General features: G+C 37.8%; 4 protein-coding genes and 1 pseudogene across 4 annotated transcripts in view; all 5 read left to right on the plus strand.

Moving 5' to 3' along the window:
- LOC103507864 (phospholipase A2-like) overlaps positions 1–910 on the plus strand; it is a 1481-nt gene extending 571 nt beyond the window's left edge. The window contains exons 2-3 of the mRNA XM_026822620.1: positions 139–297; positions 755–910. Coding sequence (XP_026678421.1) covers positions 139–297; positions 755–845 — 250 coding nt within the window. The 3' untranslated portion in view covers positions 846–910. The remainder of the gene's footprint in view (positions 1–138; positions 298–754) is intronic.
- A 3501-nt stretch (positions 911–4411) lies between these two features.
- LOC108252218 lies at positions 4412–5192 on the plus strand. The gene is made up of 2 exons (XM_017443505.1): positions 4412–4619; positions 4993–5192. The coding sequence occupies exons 1-2, from the start codon at positions 4412–4414 to the stop codon at positions 5190–5192; spliced, it is 408 nt and encodes a 135-aa protein (XP_017298994.1).
- Positions 5193–5958: 766 nt separating this feature from the next.
- Positions 5959–8023, plus strand: LOC103507865 (phospholipase A2-like). The gene is made up of 3 exons (XM_017443506.2): positions 5959–6180; positions 7268–7427; positions 7876–8023. Exons 1-3 carry the CDS (start codon positions 5973–5975, stop codon positions 8021–8023), a joined length of 516 nt encoding a protein of 171 aa, XP_017298995.1. The 5' UTR covers positions 5959–5972.
- A 72-nt stretch (positions 8024–8095) lies between these two features.
- Positions 8096–15524, plus strand: LOC103507859 (protein tramtrack, beta isoform). The gene is made up of 10 exons (XM_008472375.3): positions 8096–8244; positions 9295–9537; positions 9983–10132; positions 10884–11123; positions 11373–11651; positions 11828–11944; positions 12483–12552; positions 12988–13219; positions 13821–13906; positions 15364–15524. The coding sequence occupies exons 2-10, from the start codon at positions 9397–9399 to the stop codon at positions 15522–15524; spliced, it is 1476 nt and encodes a 491-aa protein (XP_008470597.2). The 5' UTR covers positions 8096–8244; positions 9295–9396.
- Positions 15525–20081: 4557 nt separating this feature from the next.
- On the plus strand, positions 20082–20907 carry LOC113466858 (annotated as a pseudogene).
- The last annotated feature ends 337 nt before the right edge of the window (positions 20908–21244 follow it).

Here is a 21244-nt window from a genome sequence, read left to right on the forward strand (position 1 = left end):
CAGGCGCACTACCTTCAAAACTAACTAGGCTGGTACAATATACATATGATTCACATTACTGTCCAACTGTTTTGACTTGGCGGGGCGGGACGCGACCGCACTCCTTCCGTGAATTACTTGACATATTTTTGTCCTCAGAGTTCACTGCAGATGTGACAAGAAGTTCTACGACTGTTTAAAGACGGCGGCTGACACGGGAGATCAACCTTCCCAGATGGTGGGATACATGTATTTCAATTTACTAGAGACCCAGTGCTTCCAGGAAGACTACCCCATTACCAACTGCACCAAATACCCGTAAGTACACCGGGAACTTTAGCATATGATTGAACATTTCCCCCCACAAAACAGCCAATGATGTGTTTGCTTGTGGTGGAGAAAGACCTGGGTTCGATTCCTATGGAGTGGACCAAAATAATTGCAATCATACCTATCTAGATTGTAAAAACTTGGACCTTACTTCTATTCATTCTGATCAATATTTCAACAGCTTACATCCTTGCCTGTCTCGGACATACTAAGAAAAGGACATGTTATAATACAGGCAACTGGGGAATTGAGGAGAAACCCGGCAGGTACCCCCTTTCAATCGCCCACCAGGGGTGGATGGAGGGACTATTTGAAAAAAAAAAAAAAATATATAAAATAGAAAATAGAAAGTAAAAAGGCAACGAGCCTAATGCAGCAACTGTTTCATCTCTGGGATCCTCTTTTCCAACCTCCCTAATGTTACCAATTTTTTGCTCCATTTCAGGAATTCGAACCGGTGTGCCCTCTACTATCAAAACACGGAAGCTCCCAAAGTCTATCAATGGTTCGATGTGCCCATGTTCTATTCAAGTTAAAAATTAGAGTGACTTCAAAATAAAATGTGTTCATAACACACGTACTTTTTACCGACAACTTTTTACTTGTGAGAATTTTTGTTTTTTACCTACCTAAGTTGATAAGCTCGATTCCAGGAATGAATGCAGTTGGCTGAGGGGCCTTCGGTTACATTACTCTGAGTAAACAAGTGTTTTCGAAATGTAAATGCTAAGGTCTTATCGTCCCAAAAGCGAAGAAGGGAGACAGCAGACAGGATAGGAGAAAGCCAGCTATTCCGAGAACGAACCGTATCCGTTGGGGATAAAATCCATCCGTCATGGGCGGGAATCGACCCCGCAACCTAGCGCTTACAAGGCAGACGCGCCACTCTCCAAGCTTACTAGGCTGCCAATATGCATTATACAACTTTACTATTAGGTATACCTACTCGCAGGTAAATAGGTTTTATATTCTAGTTGGCAATTTTCCACTGGTTGAACTCACTGGACTCAGAGACTTTAGTCACTAGAATTACTAGGTCCACGCATCAAAAAACTATTAACCATGCTGGTACCTCTAGTGCAGACTGCAGACAGAGGACTGAAGAAAATTCTTGCGTTGTTCCTATGGGTATCTCTGTGTTATGTTACTTCAAGCATAAAAATAAATAATAAACTACCGTTAGATACAGAAAAGAATAAAAATATGAGAGAAAATTATACCTATGTCCAAGTACCGAGTAGGTACCCTATTTTATGTTCGATAATAATTATTATTTAATTTATAGATATTAAAAAAAAACTAAAACTATAGCACAATACCTACTGTGTATTAGCTGTGTACCTAAATCAATGTCTCTCTTTTAAACCTGATAAATGTTAAGAGGTAGAGGAGGTATAGAAATCCATGATAGAAAGGTATACACTTAGCCCAAATTTAAAAATGCTTAAAAAGTACCTAGGTATACAAGTCAGTACCTTGAAATAACGTAGGTAACTACACACGAAACCACGAAAGGTACCTAGCTAATTCAGTACCTAAGTAGGGAAGTAGGTAGATTGGCATATATTTATGTCATGTGTGTCTCTGTGATATCAAATATTTTTTGTTGGTTTTGGCAATTCAGCCAAGAGAAATTTTCAATTCACATAAATTTACAGCCATAAAAATGTATCAGCTGGTAAAAAATAAATAAATAAATAAATACCTGTAGGTAGGTGGTACAACTGGTACATACTTACCTATTAGGCCTGTACATAAATAAACAAGCTGGGTCCGTCCCTCCGGGAATTTTTTAGCCCGTAGTTTATTCGATCGTGATTAGAGAAAATCAGTACCTATGTACCAATATGTGAAAATTGATTGCATCTAAGGTCGTGACTTGAATCGTTGGTGAGCGAATTGAACTGTGTTCCGACATCTAATTTTTGATCAAAGTATATTATTTAGAAAGCTGAGAAAACGAGCTTTCCAACCATGTATGTCACATTTGGACGAAATTCCTCTAACTTTTTTCTACCAACGTTTGTAACTTCAGGGACATGAAGAAATGAAGAAAAGGAAAAAGAAAATTTGAACGATCCTTGGCTAACTTCATCTCAATGCACAGAGGCAAAAAAGTAAAAGGTCCGTTTACACGTACACAAATATTGTAAAATTTGGCGGGATCGAGATCTGAAAGATAAAACATGGGAAAATAAAATATTTATATTTTGTCCTAGGATTACTGAATACCTTAAACTTATTTTAATTAACAAAACTTCAATTTTAAATACCTGAAGATAAAATTTAATGGTACTTATCATTATCAGACAAAAGTCGGCTTCACTTTTACACTTTTGCGTCACACTCACGGTATCCACTGTTTTCCACCTCATTGAACGACCTTGTCAGGAATGCCGAAAATCATTCAAAAGCCCGAAGGTCATTGAACTCTATCCTGGTGGTGGTGCTGCCATGTTGCATAATCAAGGGGTAAGTTATTCCTCTAATTTTCCCATCGTTTTTTGTTCGGTATTGTGCTTTTGTGATTTTTTACTTTTTTTACTTTCTATTTTTTTAATTGATTTTTACTTTCTTTTTTTAATCTTAAAGGAAAGTTTTTTCCTTACCTATTTTCTTATAACGTCAGTCGATTGAAAGGTCTATCAGCTCAATTTTCAAGAACAGGGGACGGGTCGGAGTCTCTGAACTTCCTGAAGAGCTCTGCAGCATGGCTATAGTGCGGCGAACTAGCAATATGGACTACCTACCTACATTGGAAATTTTCAATGATAACTACCTAATTAACTGAATGAAAGTTTCCAATGTTTCCATACTTTGTCTCAATACCTACCAGGACCACATTAGGGCTCGTCTGAATTTATACATAAGTGCCCTAGGTACCTACGTCAAATTAGATTGCGGACATGAGGACACTCAAGAATCCACTTTAGTTTTGGCCGATTCGTGTCCAAGTCATAGGAGTGATGTGGTTAGGTGGTTTATGAATAAACAATGCAATAAACTACCTCATGCAAATGAGCAGAGGTGACCTGCAAATTAAAAAGCAATTAATGGTCGTAAGTCATATAATTACGAACATTTCTTGACATTTAGAGACAAGAACCTGATGTCTCCGCTACCACTAAACAATACCAAACAGTCATCCATCAAAAATGTCAACCAGATAAAGGGTAACCTATCTATGAAGCTACATAGAATAGGCGTATTTGATAAATACCTATGTGTTTGTACTTGACTCTAAGACCAAGTGGAGGGACTGATGGACAACTATTGTTTTCAAACCGCGGAAATAGGTACCTATACTATCAATATTGCGCCAGTCTCGGAGCTTCAAATTTTGGTGTAGTACTGGAAATAAACAGTAGAAGTAATACACTTTGCATGGTAAAAAAAACATGAACAATAATTTATTAGGTACCTATATTACAAGTCCCCAAACGACTACAGATTCTGTTAGGGGTAGATTTCAAGTTGGTACCTAAGGTTAATCCCATTTTCTAGAGGACTTATAGAGATTATAGTAGGTTTGTCTGCATCTCCGGTTGTCAGCATATAAATGTACAAATTTTATTAACTATCATAGTTTGAGAAGTCCTTCATTTAGGCGAACCGAGTTTTGATTGTCATTATCAGGAAAACCTCTCTCTATTGATCTTTTCGATTTTGATTAAAAATTTACGTAGGTACCTACTTGTACGTGGGGTTAACATTTTTTTTTCACGGCCGACTCTGCACTGCTCACTCTATACTCCGCCGAGCGCTCAAAAAAAAAAATGTCTCGTCGTACCTACTGTTTGTCAAGATATTCTGCAAGCCAAGTAAAAAGTGAGTAATATTTAGTTCGGAATCGTTCCTGGAACACTTCAATTAACACACGAAAGCTTCTTGATCTCCGCCCAAACACCAAGGAAACGATGAGGCTTAGGTGTAGGGGCAGACAGCCCCAAAAGATGGGTTAAGCACGAATCTACGAATCACCAAGGAATTTTTCCTTCTCCACATCCGCGACTGGTGACTGGAAAACTGCACAGACCCAACATGCCTTCTCATGATTGACATAAAAATTCAAACCCCGGACTGAAACTTTTTACTCGTCACCATGAAGTCCATCCGGGCTCTCCCTGTGAGTGTTTTACTCATCTTTGTATTCATCTCCTCTGTTCGTGGCTTTGATCAGTCCTACTATAAAAACGCGTATAATCACAACAAGTACAATTACTTGAAGGGAAATAACAATAACAAGTATAGTAACTTCAATTCCAACGAGGACAGTTACCGATCCGACAAGAGTGACTTGATCTTCCCTGGTAAGTTATCATCAGTTTTATTCTTCTACTTATTTTGATTGGACAATGCCAGTAACTTTCAAAAGGGTTGAATTCCGCATAAAACGTTAAACAGCGCCTACACTATAGTTGATCGACATCGCCTGAAACACGTCCACTCTATAATTTTGACCTTCTCTGGTAGAAAGGAGGACAGGAATTTTTCATTGTTTTAAGCATACTACTTAACTTGGACTCGAACCACCAACCTCCAGATCCAAGATTGAGTTTTGTGTGACTTATATGCTACCAACAGTTGAATTCTCTTGATTTGGTAAGCGTTTTATCGGTCTTTTAATCCGGTGGATTTTTTTATCTTTACATATATGAGTCATATGACCTCTTTTCCCACCAGGAACCAAATGGTGCGGTGCAGGAGACATTGCCACCGACTACAATGACTTAGGAACCAATGTAGAGACAGACAAGTGCTGTCGAGACCATGACCATTGCTCGGAATACATCTTGGCGAAGAGTTCTCTCCATGGACTAGACACATTCTCTGGCCTTGCCTTATTTCCGGCCTGGCTAGGATTCGAACACAGCACCTCCTAATTGAGTGTCACTACTTAACCACTTGGCCACAAAGGTGGGCCTGAAGGACCATAGACATTGGTCCTTACTACAACCTCAGTTGTACCTACATCATCACCATCACCCAAGGACCTTGGGCCAAGGTCCCCAAGGACTCAAGTTTGAGAAGTGCTGATGACTTGCGTGCAGGTACCTACTTGTACGGGGGGTCAACAATTTTTTTCACGGCCGACTATGCACTACTCACTCTATACTCCGCCGAGCGCGCAAAAAAAATGTCTCGTCGTACCTACTGTTTGTCAAGATATTCTGCAAGCCAAGTAAAAAGTGAGTAATTTTTAGGTCGGAATCGTTCCTGGAACACTTCAATTAACACACGAAAGCTTCTTGATCTCCGCCCAAACACCAAGGAAGCGATGAGGCTTAGGTGTAGGGGCAGACAGCCCCAAAAGATGGGTTAAGCACGAATCTACGAAACACCAAGGAAATTTTCCTTCTCCACCTGAGGACAAAAATATCAGAGGACATCATCAGAAAATAAGGGGGATTCCCCTTATGACGGAGGGTTCCTTACATAGAACTATTGGGTTCCTACATAAGTAGGTAGGTACCTACTCAAAAGTGAAACCTCGTTACGGTTTTGCCTGTGTAGGTACACCTGTGTGTAAAGTCCTCTGAAACGTTGATGGTCGCCTTCTCCACATCCGCGACTGGTGACTGGAAAACTGCACAGACCCAACATGCCTTCTCATGACTGACATAAAAATTCAAACCCCGGACTGAAACTTTTTACTCGTCACCATGAAGTCTATCCGGGCTCTCCCTGTGAGTGTTTTACTCATCTTTGTATTCATCTCCTCTGTTCGTAGCTTTGATCAGTCCTACTATAAAAACGCGTATAATCACAACAAGTACAATTACTTGAAGGGAAATAACAATAACAAGTATAGTAACTTCAATTCCAACCAGGACAGTTACCGATCCGACAAGAGTGACTTGATCTTCCCTGGTAAGTGATCATCAGTTTTATTCTTCTACTTATTTTGATTGGACAATGCCAGTACCTAACTTTCAAAAGGGTTGAATTCCGCATAAAACGTTAAACAGCGCCTACACTATATAGTTGATCGACATCGCCTGAAACACGTCCACTCCATAGGAAGTTGGAGATTAAAAAAATAATATACCGTGTGTTTCAACCTAGAGTAATAATCTGCGGCGGTCTTATTGGGGACGGGACGTGTAAAATCTATCTCTTAAGTAAAAAAAGAAGGTAGGTACATGACTTTTTGGTATAGGTAGTAGTTTTTATTTTATTTTATTTATTTATTTATTTATTTTTTTTTTTTCACTTTCACATTACAAGTACTTCAAGACACATTCTCTGGCCTTGCCTAATTTCCGGCCTGGCTAGGATTCGAACACAGCACCTCCTAATTGAGTGTCAGTACTTAACCACTTGGCCAAAGAGGTGGGCCTGAAGGACCATAGACATTGGTCCTTACTACAACCTCGGTTGTACCTACATCATCACCATCACCCAAGGACCTTGGGCCAAGGTCCCCAAGGACTCAAGTTTGAGAAGTGCTGATGACTTGCGTGCATGAAGTTCGCGCGGACGTACTTTTCTTTACCTACCTATCTCTATGATGAGGACAAAAATATCAGAGGACATCATCAGAAAATAAGGGGGATTCCCCTTATGACGGGGGGTTCCTTACATAGAACTATTGGGTTCCTACATAAGTAGGTAGGTACTAGGTACCTACTCAAAAGTGAAACCTCGTTACGGTTTTGCCTGTGTAGGTACACCTGTGTGTAAAGTCCTCTGAAACGTTGATGGTCGGACTATAAGTCTATAATTATTTTGACCTTCTCTGGTAGAAAGGAGGACAGGAATTTTTCATTGTTTTAAGCATACTACTTATCTTGGACTCGAACCACCAACCTCCAGATCCAAGATTAAGTTTTGTGTGACTTATATGCTACCAACAGTTGAATTCTCTTGATTTGGTAAGCGTTTTTTATCGGTCTTTTAATCCGGTGGATTTTTTTATCTTTACATATATGAGTCATATGACCTCTTTTTCTACCAGGAACCAAATGGTGCGGTGCAGGAGACATTGCCACCGACTACAATGACCTAGGAACCAATGTAGAGACAGACAAGTGCTGTCGAGACCATGACCATTGCTCGGAATACATCTTGGCGAAGAGTTCTCTCCATGGACTGCGAAACAACGCACCCTTTACCCGGTAAGAAAATTAATAGAAAATAATTTGCGGTGTTTGTCGGGGCGGGAGTGCGGGAGGTAAATGAGTAGGTGCATGAAACATGGTTCATGAAATAAGTGGAGACATCTTCACTTATTTCAAAGAAGAAACGTACTCGTATACCTCTACATATTGGATAGCGAGAACTGTAGGTAATACTGGAAGTCTTATCGTTCCGAAATCGAAGAGAGAAGTAGCACAAGATAGGAGAAAGCTGGCCGTTCCAAGAACGAACCTTGTCTGTTGAGGAAATTTCGCCCCGGGGAAAAATAAAACCCTATCTCTTACAATGCAGGCGCACTACCTTCAAAACTAACTAGGCTGGTACAATATACATATGATTCACATTACTGTCCAACTGTTTTGACTTGGCGGGGCGGGACGCGACCGCACTCCTTCCGTGAATTACTTGACATATTTTTGTCCTCAGAGTTCACTGCAGATGTGACAAGAAGTTCTACGACTGTTTAAAGACGGCGGCTGACACGGGAGATCAACCTTCCCAGATGGTGGGATACATGTATTTCAATTTACTAGAGACCCAGTGCTTCCAGGAAGTGTCACTGCTGTTATTTTAATGATCCTGTGTTTTTCAAAAAACCTCATTTTGAAATCCTCAAGAATTTTGTTTAGTGACAAATCAGCAAGTTTAGTTTTCTATTCATTTGTGCAGTTTTATTTTATTTGGTAAATACTGACTACATTTCCATTTTTGGGAGCAGATTTACTAGTGTGCTTTTATCAAATTTACAAGCTACAAAAACCAGTGAAAAAAGTTTTCATGTAAATGAATCCCTAGGTAGGTTATTCTGGTGTGTTTTGGTGTTTTTAATGGTCAATTAAGGCCTAGACACACCAAAAACCCGCTGAGTATTACAACCCATGTTTATATGAGAGCTGACACACCAAAACCGCTGAGGTTTCCCGCACGGCGACCGCTGCGGTTTCCGAGACCTAACCTCAAACTTCGATTTCTTCAAAGGAAATCAAGCCAGCAATGCCGTGCGGTTTTGCGTTCTTTTTTGTTTGTTTACATTTTTTGTTCCATAGAGGAAAAGCATTTCTTTGGGTATCCCGGGACTTTTCAAATTTGTTGAAAGTTGGAAAGTTTCCAAGACTCTATGTTCATCAAGCCCCAGCTGAATTGGTATGCATCCACTAGGAATTGGTCCATAGTATTAATTATTATCAAAATTTCAAGGGATAAAGAAAATACAAATTTTCGACTTTTGAAAAAATTTGAAAAGACGCGGTTGAATTTTTTGGTAGTAGTCCAAAGAAGAATCAAAAATAACTCCTGCCGCTAGCGGCAAAATTCATCGCAAGAAAAAAATCTCTTGGTTGCCGCACGGCAGCCGCAAAATAAAAACCGTGCGGTTTTGGTGTGTCTAGGCCTTTAAAAACACCAAAACAAAAATGTGAACAAACATCAAAAATGTGAACAAACACCAAATTTTAGTGTTTTTAACACATTGGAGCCACTACTAGTGAATATTAAGTACCATAGTGTTTTTATGTAATGTGAACAAACACCAAATTTTAGTGTTTTTAACACATTGGAGCCACTACTAGTGAATATTAAGTACCATAGTGTTTTTATGTTTTTAGTGTTTTTAACACATTGGAGCCACTACTAGTGAATATTAAGTACCATAGTGTTTTTATGTTGTCTTTGATTGAAACACCAAATGAAATTTACTGACTGTGGGTTAATAAAATGTCATGAACTTTAAATAGGTACCTAAATAACTTTTGGGTGCTTTGAATATCAATTCCCTTGAACCCATGCAGTTTTTTATGACAAGTAATTCTTGACTTAAATATCTCTATTCTTTTGTCTCCTTTTCAGCCTCCAATATTTGATTTTCCATCAATAGACGTATCTGTGAACACTTCAAACATTTCCACGAGTAATACATTCCAGTCAGCAGACAGTTCAAAGCATACCAACATGGAGTCAAGTCAACAGTATTGTCTACGATGGAAATACCATCATTCCAACCTTCAGTCTATGTTTTCTCAGCTCTTGGAGAGAGAATGTTTTTGTGATGTTACACTGGCATGTGAGGGCAAACACATTCGAGCACACAAAGTAAGAATTTAGAATGGTTCTTTCTAATCCTTGAGTGGAAAGAGTAAAATATCAAAACAAAGAGATTGGAAGGTCAAAGAAGTTTCAAGAGCCTGGCATTTCTAGGAAGCTTTTTTACAACCAAGGTCATATCAGATTTCTTACAATCTACTTAACCTTGGTGACTGGGATTTCCACAATATATTGTTGATTGTACTTACAAAGCTATGAGCCCTTAAAAAAAGTGGCACAGATTTTTATACATTAAGAAGTGTTCTTTGTTCACTGATTCATGAGTCATGACTATACAAACAAATTCTAAAATCACATTGAAATCTAACATTTTATTTTTTATTGGAAAGGTTACCTATCAGATAAAAGTAATGAAATATTTCTCTTTTTTACCTTAGTGAACAAATGCCTCATCATGGCCACATCTTAATAATAATCTTTATTTTCTTCTCAGGTAATGCTGTCAGCATGTAGTACTTACTTTGATGCTATCCTATCCCAGCACGATGAGACCAACCCAATTGTTGTGTTCAAAGATGTGAGGTTTGAAGATTTGAGAGCTCTAGTTCAGTTTATGTACAAGGGTGAAATTAAAATAGAAAATGTAAGTTATGGAAAATCCTAGACATTGTACAGGACGTTTTGTACCTATGTCTTGTACAATAGTATGAAAATTTATCAGAATTTGAATACCCAAAAAGTATTTAAGAAATATGTATGAACAGATTTCAGTTTATTCGAAATAAAACCAATATGAAGTCCCAGTGGTGCTGATGCTAGGTTGGGCAACTTAGAGGGTACTTACTAGGTCACTTAAGAGGGTACATACTAGGTACCTACTATCTTTTGTTTAATTAAAGACCGAAAGGTTTAAAGGCTGTCAATTTGGGAAAAGGAGGTTCTAAACTGTGTCATTGGAGATACTAATTGTTCATCCTAATGTTATTAAAATCTCCTTTCTAATCACACAGACACAACTCACAACCCTCCTGAAAACCGCAGAAGAGTTGAGGATCAAAGGATTGGCTTTGTATGAAAATTTATCAGAATTTGAATACCCAAAAAGTATTTAAGAAATATGTATGAACAGATTTCAGTTTATTTGAAATAAAACCAATATGAAGTCCCAGTGGTGCTGATGCTAAGGTTGGGCAACTTAGAGGGGTACATACTAGGTACCTACTATCTTTTGTTTGATTAGAGACCCAGAAAAATTATTATGTGACTTATTACCAGTAAAAAAAAAAAAGTTTAAAGGCTGTCAATTTGGGAAAAGGAGGTTCTAAACTGTGTCATCGAAGATACTAATTGTTCATCCTAATGTTGTTATTAAAATCTCCTTTCTAATCACACAGACACAACTCACAACCCTCCTGAAAACCGCAGAAGAGTTGAGGATCAAAGGATTGGCTGAGGTCTCCTGGAGAGATAACCAACCCTCCTCCACAACTCGAGAAGAGGAAGCAGAAGAGGATGAGGGAACTGATCAAAATGTTTGGCTGAGGTCTCCTGGAGAGATAACCAACCCTCCTCCACAACTCGAGAAGAGGAAGCAGAAGACGATGAGGGAACTGATCAAAATGAGGAAGACATGTGCACGTCTCCAGCTAAACGACCTCGTCTGAGTGAGGAGTCTAATGTGCCCATGTCTTGGAACAAAACGCCCTCTGGTGTGGTAAGTTGAGAAAAGTTGGTAATTCTTTTGAAAAATTGAAATTTGAAGTTAAAAAAAAGACTAAATGTTAAGGTCTTAACGTCCCGAAATCGGCCAGCCGTTCCGGGAGCGAACATTAACAAGTTCAGAGGTACTACTATTAATTTACACTCCTTTCCCCTATTTCCAGCCAACACAGAACCCAGAGCACGCGGACAAAGAAGACGACGATATAGAAATCATTGACCACAACAACCAGGGGACCAACGAACAAAACACAGGAAACAAAGACACCGCCCATGAACAAACTGAAGAATACGGCCAGAAACAAATGGATGATATGGATAAAGAGGACAGCGAGAGTGATAATGATAACAGAGATCTCAACGAAGACGATTATGATGAAATGCCCATGCCTATCGCTCCGGAAACCGTGTATGATACTCCAGGAGATATGGAGGATGAAAATGTGCATGAAGAAAGAAACATATTCACGGATGAGGAAGAGGAGGACCGGGAGGAATATGAAGAGGAGATGAGAGAAAGACGGATGAAGCGAGAGAAGGGGAAGGATGAGAATGGAAATGAAGAAGAGGAGGAGGAGGATGAGGAGTTTGAGATGCCGGGCATGCCTGCACATTGGAGGAGATAAGAGAAAGACGGATAAAGCGAGAGAAGGGGAAGGATGAGAATGGAAATGAAGAAGAGGAGGAGGAGGATGAGGAGTTTGAGATGCCGGGCATGCCTGCACATTTGACCAATGTAAGTACTGGTAGGATATCTAAAACCCCACGGTAGGGTCATGAAGTTGGTTAAAGTCAGACCAAATATTTTTCTAGACAAAGAATAACCCCAGTTTGTTGCATATTGTTGTCATGTTGATGGCAACAAACTGGGTAAATTCCATTATCGATGTTTCAATTTTTTTGATTTATTCTAAATTTCTCATAATTATTCTATTTTTTAGAGAGTAGGTAAGTAAATACATTTTCTTCTTCTCTTCTTCTTCTTCACCTTTTCCCATGTTCAGATGGGGTCGGCGTTTGTCGTCGGCCTCTCAATCAGCTTTAGAGTGATCGCTTTGAGGCCAACTGGTTTTGGCATCAAAATTTTCCGAGTGGGATGCCCTTCGCAGTCAACCTTCGCTATTGATATAGCGTGAGGAACTTTGGGCTAGTCTTCTCTTCTCCCTGTTTATAGTCCCCTAGCTAGACGCTGATCTTCTCTCTGTTTATAGTCCCTCAGCCAGACTGTAAGTAAAACATTTTAAAGACAATTATTGTATTTTTTGTTTCCTCAGAGTGCATTCTCGTCATTGTTGGATGGCCAAGAAGATGATGATGGCAGCAAAACCAACACCAGTACTGAAGGTAAGACCAAAGGTAGAGCCACACGTGTGGCTGTCCTGAACGAAATTACCTACAATATTATAGGAAAACTTTGAACTACATCTCTTTGACTCCTCCCCATACTTGATGTGACGTAATGGTAGTGTGTTTTTACCCCTGGGGATTAAAAATTTTGGCAACTACATAAATAACTCATGTCGTCATTGTTGGATAGCCAAGAAGATGATGATGGCAGCAAAACCAACACCAGTACTGAAGGTAAGACTAAAGGTAGAGCCACACGTGTGTCTGTCCTCAACGAAATTACCTACAACATTATAGGAAAACTTTGAACTACATCTCTTTTACTCCTCCCCATACTTGATGTGACGTAATGGTAGTGTGTTTTTACCCCTGGGGATTAAAAATTTTGGCAACTACATAAATAACTCATGTCCCATTGTCCTTATCCAACAGAGAAAACCATCGACTATTCGAAATATTCCTACGTGGTGAAGATGAATGACTTTCTGGACCAGGGCGGTAGACGTCCTCAGTTCTGGGAGGAAAACTCCACTCGCCGAGTGATGGAAGCGATCAAGAACAAAGAGCTGGAAATGAAACAAGCAGCCGAGATCATGGGAGTGTCCTATGGAACACTCTATGGACGATATAGAGATGCGTACGGATGTCTCAAGCATCCATACAGGTAAATAGGTCACTTATTTTATTTTTTTATTTTTATTTAATTATTATTATTATTATTATTTAATGATTTTAAACTACTCCATTCTCAAAATGTCGGCTCCATCTTCGCAATCCACATTTTTGATTTTCATTTGTGAAAAGAATGTTACCGCGTTCACGGAAGAAGTTTTTCTACTGATAATGGAAAAAGATCCTCTACCCCTAAGCTGTTCCAATAACCGAGCTAAAGCCAGCCATGAATGGGACTGACTGAAAGTGTACAATCATTCTCAAAATGTCGGCTCCATCTTCGCAATCCACACTTCTGATTTTCATTTGTGAAAAGAATGTTACCGCGTTCACGGAAGACGTTTTCCTACTAATAATGGAAAAAGATCCTCTACCCCTAAGCTGTTCCAATAACCGAGCTAAAGCCAGCCATGAATGGGACTGACTGAAAGTGTACAATCGTAGAGTGCAACCTTTAATTCATTACTATCAATAGCCCCAGTCTATATCACTTTCTCGATTAATTTCAATTTTCCAAGTAAGCTTGAAGGGGTTTCCCCCTTCTGAAATAGACTAGAATTTTTTCTAATCTGATGAATTTCTCTCACATACAGGGTCAAAGAGTTCTGGTCGGAGCAAGGTCCGTCGGAAATCCTCGGCAAACTTCGTCGTAAAGAGTTAACTCTGTTCCGTGCTGGGGGTATGGAGATCAGGGGAATTTCAATTACGTTCGGTACTGCAGATTTCTTTCTTCATCATTGGAGCTAGGGATGGCGTGCCGCCGAAGAGTGACAACGGGGCCTCGTAATCAGGGCCGGAATCGTCTAGGAACTCGGGACTGGGGTGTCGTAGGGTGGCGATATAGTTGGCCAAAGTAGTAACTGTTACATTGAGAAGTTCGGCAGCACGGAACAGAGTTAACTCTTTACGACGAAGTTTGCCGAGGATTTCCGACGGACCTTGCTCCGACCAGAACTCTTTGACCCTGTAGGTGAGAGAAATTCATCAGATTAGAAAAAAATTCTAGTCTATTTCAGAAGGGGGAAAACCCTTCAAGCTTACTTGGAAAATTGAAATTAATCGAGAATGTGATATAGACTGGGGCTATTGATAGTAATGAATTAAAGGTTCAAAATCCCTTCAAAGTATAAAAAAAAAAAAAAAAAAAAAAAAAATGCAGTCTACTTCAAGTAGGGATAGGAAGGCTTGAGCACTTGTGTTAAGGCATCTTCTGGGTAGGTATAAAGGTAGCTTCAAAAATCAAATTGCCGCCATTGATAAGAGACTGATAAGAAAATTTTGAGGCGCGGAAATCGCGGAATCCAGGGTGTCCAATACAAACGTTCTGTATTCACCCGGTATATTTCGTTTGAAAAATGTAATTTGGAAGAAAGGTAATACTGGAAGTCTTATCGTTCCGAAATCGAAGAGAGAAGTAGCACAAGATAGGAGAAAGCTGGCCGTTCCAAGAACGAGTCTTGTAAAGAATCTGCGGTGTTTGTCGGGGCGGGAGGTAAATGAGTAGGTGCATGAAACATGATTCATGAAATAAGTGGAGACATCTTCACTTATTTCAAAGAAGAAACGTACTCGTATACCTCTACATATTGGATAGCGAGAACTGTAATACTGGAAGTCTTATCGTTCCGAAATCGAAGAGAGAAGTAGCACAAGATAGGAGAAAGCTGACCGTTCCAATGATAATCCCATTGGTTGTTTACACTTTATTATCAAAACAATATGGCGCAGGAAGAAACATCACCATCGTTTTCAAATATTTGTCCAGAGAAACGTCGTCAGTGTAATTTATTCCAGAGTGGACTTTGAAAAAAGATTTTTCGCCTTGGTTGATACCAGTAGAATATTTGTCCAGAGAAACGTCGTCAGTGTAAATTTATTCCAGAGTGGACTTTGAAAAAAGATTTTTCGCCTTGGTTGATACCAGTAGCGAGTCTTGTCTGTTGAGGAAATTTCGCCCCGGGGAAAAATAAAACCCTATCTGTTACAATGCAGGCGCACTACCTTCAAAACTAACTAGGCTGGTACAATATACATATAATTCACATTACTGTCCAACTGTTTTGACTAGGCGGGGCGGGACGCGACCGCACTCCTTCCGTGAATTACTTCATGACATAGGTATTTTTGTCCTCAGAGTTCACTGCAGATGTGACAAGAAGTTCTACGACTGTTTGAAGACGGCGGCTGACACGGGAGATCAACCTTCCCAGATGGTGGGATACATGTATTTCAATTTACTAGAGACCCAGTGCTTCCAGGAAGACTACCCCATTACTAACTGCACCAAATACCCGTGAGTACACCGGGAACTTTAGCATATGATTGAACATTTCCCCCACAAAACAGCCAATGATGTGTTTGCTTGTGGTGGAGAAAGACCTGGGTTCGATTCCTATGGAGTGGACCAAAATAATTGCAATCATATGTAGATTGTAAAAACTTGGACCTTACTTCTATTCATTCTGAACAATATTTCAACAGCTTACATCCTTGCTCTTGCCACTTGCGCTGACCAAACAGTCCCAGCACCTATTATGAAAACTAGGTACCTATACCTATTCAAGCAATGTGTCTCGCTTTTATACTTTTTTTTTGGAAAGTACAAGTCTGTCTCGGACATACTAAAAAAAGGACATGTTAATACAATACAGGCAACTGGGGAATTGAGGAGAAAGCCGGCAGGTGCCCCCTTTCAATCGCCCACCAGGGGTGGATGGAGGGACTATTAGAAAAAAAAATAATAGAAAGTAAAAAGGCAACGAGCCTAATGTAGCAACCTCTCTCCTCGTTCTTTTTTGTATTTTTTGAAAGAAGAAAAAAACTCGCACACAAAAATGTTTTTACTTCTCTGATAATCCCATTGGTTGTTTACACTTTATTATCAAAACAATATGGCGCAGGAAGAAACATCACCATCGTTTTCAAATATTTGTCCAGAGAAACGTCGTCAGTGTAAATTTATTCCAGAGTGGACTTTGAAAAAAGATTTTTCGCCTTGGTTGATACCAGTAGAGGAGGATCCTCACAAAGCATTCTGTTTGTATTGCAAGAAAGTTTTCCCAGTGAGTCACGGCGGATTACATGATGTCAAAGCTCACGCGAAAGGAAAACGACATCTTCTGTTAGCACAACAATATTTTCATGATAACTTTTCTTCTTTACCATTCCAAGTGCCCAGGATCAACTATGATTGGAATCATCTGAAGGTAACTTACCCTTTTGAAACACTTTTACTTTCAAATCAAAAATTCAAACCTTTTCTGTGCAGTAGCCAAGTAGCAAGTAGCACTATGTTGAAAACAAGTTCAATACAAAATGGAATACTCAGAACTACCTGTGGTTCATTGCACTTACTCTTCTGTGACCCCTTATTTTATTTTATTGTTTATTTTTAAATGTACAACTTGTACAAGTACTTCTTGTTGTCACTGGCTTTGGGTCACTCGTCAGTAAATTTTATTGACTGTTTCTCTCTGCTGATGACCTGCTTATTTTCCCCCAAGTGCCTTTGTTTTGAGAAGTGCAATTTTATTATTAAGTTTTTAAACATGAAAATGATGTCAGATGTTTATATCTTGTTAGTCTTGTGTCTGACGGTATTAAACCTATTTGCTACCTATGTTACTCTCACGTGCAATATATCCGTTTTCCAAACAGAGACAGTTGTTTTAAACCTGACTAGACCTATACATATTTCACCTAGCCAGGGGTATTTTATTTATGTGAAATGGAAATTTTTCCTAATCCAAAATATTCCACTGTGGTCACTTTTTTTATCCCTTACAATCTAACCTTGGTGACTGGGATTTCCACAATATATTGTTGATTGTGCTTATTGTGCTTATAAAGCTATGAGCCCTTAAAAAAAGTGGCACAGATTTTTATACATTAAGAAGTGTTCTTTGTTCACTGATTCATGAGTCATGACTATACCATATGTTACTCTCACGTGCAATATATCCGTTTTCCAAACAGAGACAGTTGTTTTAAACCTGACTAGACCTATACATATTTCACCTAGCCTGTGTAAACATAACTTGAAATCTGTCAAACTTAACGTTATATGAAATTATTTTGGTTTGGTTCAAGTTAGACACATGAAATAAAACGTTCCTGATGCTCCTACAGCATTTGTAAATATCTTTACATTTTTCTACTAGTAGATAATTTATACTTTCCAATTTGTAATATCTCGTAAGTTAAGCTTCATATTTATACTATCTCTATTGGTAAATTATTTTATTTCATCTAGATTTTTTTATTTTATTTCAACGAATTTAACATTTTATGGGGGAAGAAAGCCATTTTTTTTTTTTAATTTCCTATTTTTATTTGATTAGGTGACTCTTCGAGTTTTTATCTCTTGGATATAAAATTGAATTCAAAAGAACCAAAGCTTCTTGTTTCTCATCCTAATTTAAAATTATTTATTTTGTTAAAAAGTCTTTATTTTTATTAGAGAAACTATAGTTAAATTTTAATTATTATTTATCATAGATAAATACTGTTTTAAAATAATATATTTATTAAATATTTTGAAGAAAAAACTGCCTTACGTTAAAGTCTAATGATACATTTTATTAGTGCCTGGATAGAAACTATATTTTACGAACAACTCGAAAAAAAACACCAAAATACCCATTTCCTTTTCTTTACTATTATTAACTGACACGTGTTTGTATACTTTTTTAGAACATTGATCAGATGTAAAAATACCTTCATGGTAGAAATACATTTACCTACTTCATGTATTTTAATTGTGTATTTTAAATATTGGAGCGTGTTTCATACATAGAGACTTGGTTTAAAACCAATTTATATTTACACTCTTTAATTCCAAATTTTTATGCATATTAGAAAGCTAGAATAATATTGGAGCGTGTTTCATACATAGAGACTTGGTTTAAAACCAATTTATATTTACACTCTTTAATTCCAAATTTTTATGCATATTAGAATGGTTATTTATCATTATATTTTATTTAATTTCATTGCTTTTTTCGCCTGCATAATAATTATTGTACCCAAGTGCAATGGTATTTTTTTGTTTACAAGACAAACAATATTCTAGCAGGAAAAGTCCACTTCTTTGGGATGACATGGTTACTAGGTCTAAACCTAAACGACCCGTTGGTAAAATTATTTTCAAAGTTAATGAAATAATTCCTTTGGTGCCTCTCATTGACAGAAAGGACCTTTTAGGCATTAAGCATGTCAATACATTCAAAAGTTATTATAAATATTTTAGAAAGTAGTAAAACTGTTGACCAAATTTTATTGAAATATTAAGATGTTTATCAATTCATTATATTATGGATTAGAATTTTTAGCGAATATTTTAGCCTTATTTATAGATTTTTAATAACAAATGATTCCTTTATATTATTTTTTTTTAATTTTTTGCATTTTTTGACATATCCACACGCTTCTTTTTTAGTTAAATTTAGTTCGAAACACTAGATCATTTTTATTTTTCCTTAGTTTATTTATATTGGTAGTGAAATTTATTTTTTGTACAGTTATTTATGACGATTAGAAAAATATTGTTTCCATGATACTGTTTTCTCTCTATTAGAACAAATTACTCAGATGTCATTTCCAATAGCTAAATATTATTTTGTTGATTTTTATTTGGACCAAAATAGTTACTGTATTTACCTAATCTCCTATATCATTTTACATTTTAGTTAATTTTTTTGTTGCAATATCTGGCTATCACATACCCAGGCTATCACTGGTTCAGACACAAGCCAATCCTAAAGTAGCTTAAATCCAAGTGTCCTCTTGGGAGGTTAAATTGACAGTCCTGAATCTGATGGTACTTGGGAAATGTGAACTGTGAAATATCACTATAGGCATGGCTTGTTTCGTACAAGCTAAGATAACATTCCTAGGTGTTTTTATTTATTTATTTTTATCGACCATTCCTTTGTAACATGTGATTGATTACAAAACATAATATATTTTATATTAAATTAAAATACCACACAGTAAAAAATAAACTACCTATTACAGATTTATTCCAAACCAAAAGACCCAAGTTTTTTCACTGGTATCACTATAGGCATGGCTTGTTTCGTACAAGCTAAGATAACATTCCTAGGTGTTTTTATTTATTTTTATCGACCATTCCTTTGTAATGTAAACAAAGATTTCAATAATTGTAAACAAAGATTTCAATAATTTTTTCAATAATTGTAACATGTGATTGATTACAAAACATAATATGTTTTATATTAAATTAAAATACCACACAGTAAAAAATAAACTACCTATTACAGATTTATTCCAAACCAAAAGACCCAAGTTTTTTCACTTCCCATTATTTTCAACAAGGTACTTATTCATTGGCGCAGTGTATTTTACTGTAGAGAATCTAGAGATGTTGAATAAAGTAAATGTATATTGTCCGATATTATTAAAGCAATCTATCTCTATATTGAAGAACGGTAGTATAGGTCAGAAAAATAAATTTCCACTCCATTTGATGGTATTTGACTTGACCCCCAAGTGAACTTTTGGGCTGTGGGTGGAATGTGGAGACTTCCTATTTTGCCTCGTTTCTCACTCATTGGTAAACTAGTTACGTCCATAAAAGAAGACAGATTTGGGTAATGAATCTCTTGGTACCTATTAGAAAAAAAAAGTTATACCTATCCATAGATATAGAAGGTTACCTATATCGTATTTCGACGAAATTTGTAAACGGAGCCTACGAAACATGACCTCTGTGAAACACAGAGGTAAAAAAATCATAGTTGTGAAGTTATCAACTTGAATTTTCCAAATATAAACAAAATTAAATATAGGTATATTTATTATTTATGTGATATTTGTGAAATTTAATAAAATTTATTTAAATTATCTAATTAATTAGTTATTTTAATTAAATACCTTGTTAAAATGAATAATATGTTACTTATTTTAGTGTTACCCTATTGTTTCGTTTCCTGAATAACCAGGTAAAAAGACCGTGTGTATTTTCGATAGACTCTTCATTTTTGTGTTTTGAATGACATCTTGTCACTTTGACCTGTAATCCAAAAGTTTTACAATTCAGGGGACGTTTCAACTATCAAGTCCTCTACATAACCACCACACAAGTATGGAAGGTTCTTCAGGTACCCGTGCCAATAGATTTGCCATGGAGGGTGTTGGAGCTCGGGTAATCAGAGGTCCAGACTGGAAGTGGGGAAAGCAAGATGGTGGAGACGGACATGTTGGTACGGTAAGGAATTTTGAGTCCCCAGAAGAGGTAGTAGTTGTGTGGGACAATGGTACGGCTGCAAACTACAGATGTGCTGGAGCATTTGATCTGCGGATACTAGATAGTGCTCCAACTGGTGTCAAACATGATGGCACTATGTGTGACTTCTTGGACATGTTGGTACGGTAAGGAATTTTGAGTCCCCAGAAGAGGTAGTAGTTGTGTGGGACAATGGTACGGCTGCGAACTACAGATGTGCTGGAGCATTTGATCTGCGGATACTAGATAGTGCTCCAACTGGTGTCAAACATGATGGCACTATGTGTGACTTCTTTAAGTTTCATGTATGTTTAACCCAAGTCGGTATCGTACAGCCATTTCCCCGTTTCCTGAGCTCACAGGCCGCGGCTGAATTCATCAACAATCATTGGCGCAGTGTATTTTACTGTAGAGAATCTAGAGATGTTGAATAAAGTAAATGTATATTGTCTAAGGTCCAAATAGCGATAATACGGGCAGTGTCCCTGAGGCTGCGAGGGACCCGGTACAAGGCCAGAAGTTTGAACTTGGAAGATGGAGCAGGCAGCAGGGGTTCCCTAGTGTGATATGTTTTCTGGAGATGTTTCTTTTTTTTTATGATAATATCAATAAAATGATGAAGCACCACCGCGAAATCAGTACATATTGTCAGATATTATTAAGGCAATCTATATATTGAAGAACGGTAGTATAGGTCAGAAAAATAAATTTCCACTCCATTTGATGGTATTTGACTTGACCCCCAAGTGAACTTTTGGGCTGTGGGTGGAA

Source organism: Diaphorina citri, unplaced genomic scaffold (assembly GCF_000475195.1).
Source record: "Diaphorina citri unplaced genomic scaffold, Diaci psyllid genome assembly version 1.1 scaffold347, whole genome shotgun sequence".
NCBI classification, from domain to species: domain Eukaryota; kingdom Metazoa; phylum Arthropoda; class Insecta; order Hemiptera; family Psyllidae; genus Diaphorina; species Diaphorina citri.

Bases quoted from the DNA above. Each gene is read 5' to 3' on its own strand.
- LOC103507859 (XM_008472375.3), top strand. From the start codon at position 9,397: ATGGAGTCAAGTCAACAGTATTGTCTACGATGGAAATACCATCATTCC. The intron at 10,133-10,883 runs GTAAGTTATGGA...CTAATCACACAG, and splicing joins GTGAAATTAAAATAGAAAAT to ACACAACTCACAACCCTCCT. The intron at 12,553-12,987 runs GTAAGACCAAAG...CTTATCCAACAG, and splicing joins AACCAACACCAGTACTGAAG to AGAAAACCATCGACTATTCG.
- LOC103507865 (XM_017443506.2), top strand. From the start codon at position 5,973: ATGAAGTCTATCCGGGCTCTCCCTGTGAGTGTTTTACTCATCTTTGTA. The intron at 6,181-7,267 runs GTAAGTGATCAT...TTTTTCTACCAG, and splicing joins GAGTGACTTGATCTTCCCTG to GAACCAAATGGTGCGGTGCA. The intron at 7,428-7,875 runs GTAAGAAAATTA...TTTTGTCCTCAG, and splicing joins AACAACGCACCCTTTACCCG to AGTTCACTGCAGATGTGACA.
- LOC108252218 (XM_017443505.1), top strand. From the start codon at position 4,412: ATGAAGTCCATCCGGGCTCTCCCTGTGAGTGTTTTACTCATCTTTGTA. The intron at 4,620-4,992 runs GTAAGTTATCAT...TTTTCCCACCAG, and splicing joins GAGTGACTTGATCTTCCCTG to GAACCAAATGGTGCGGTGCA.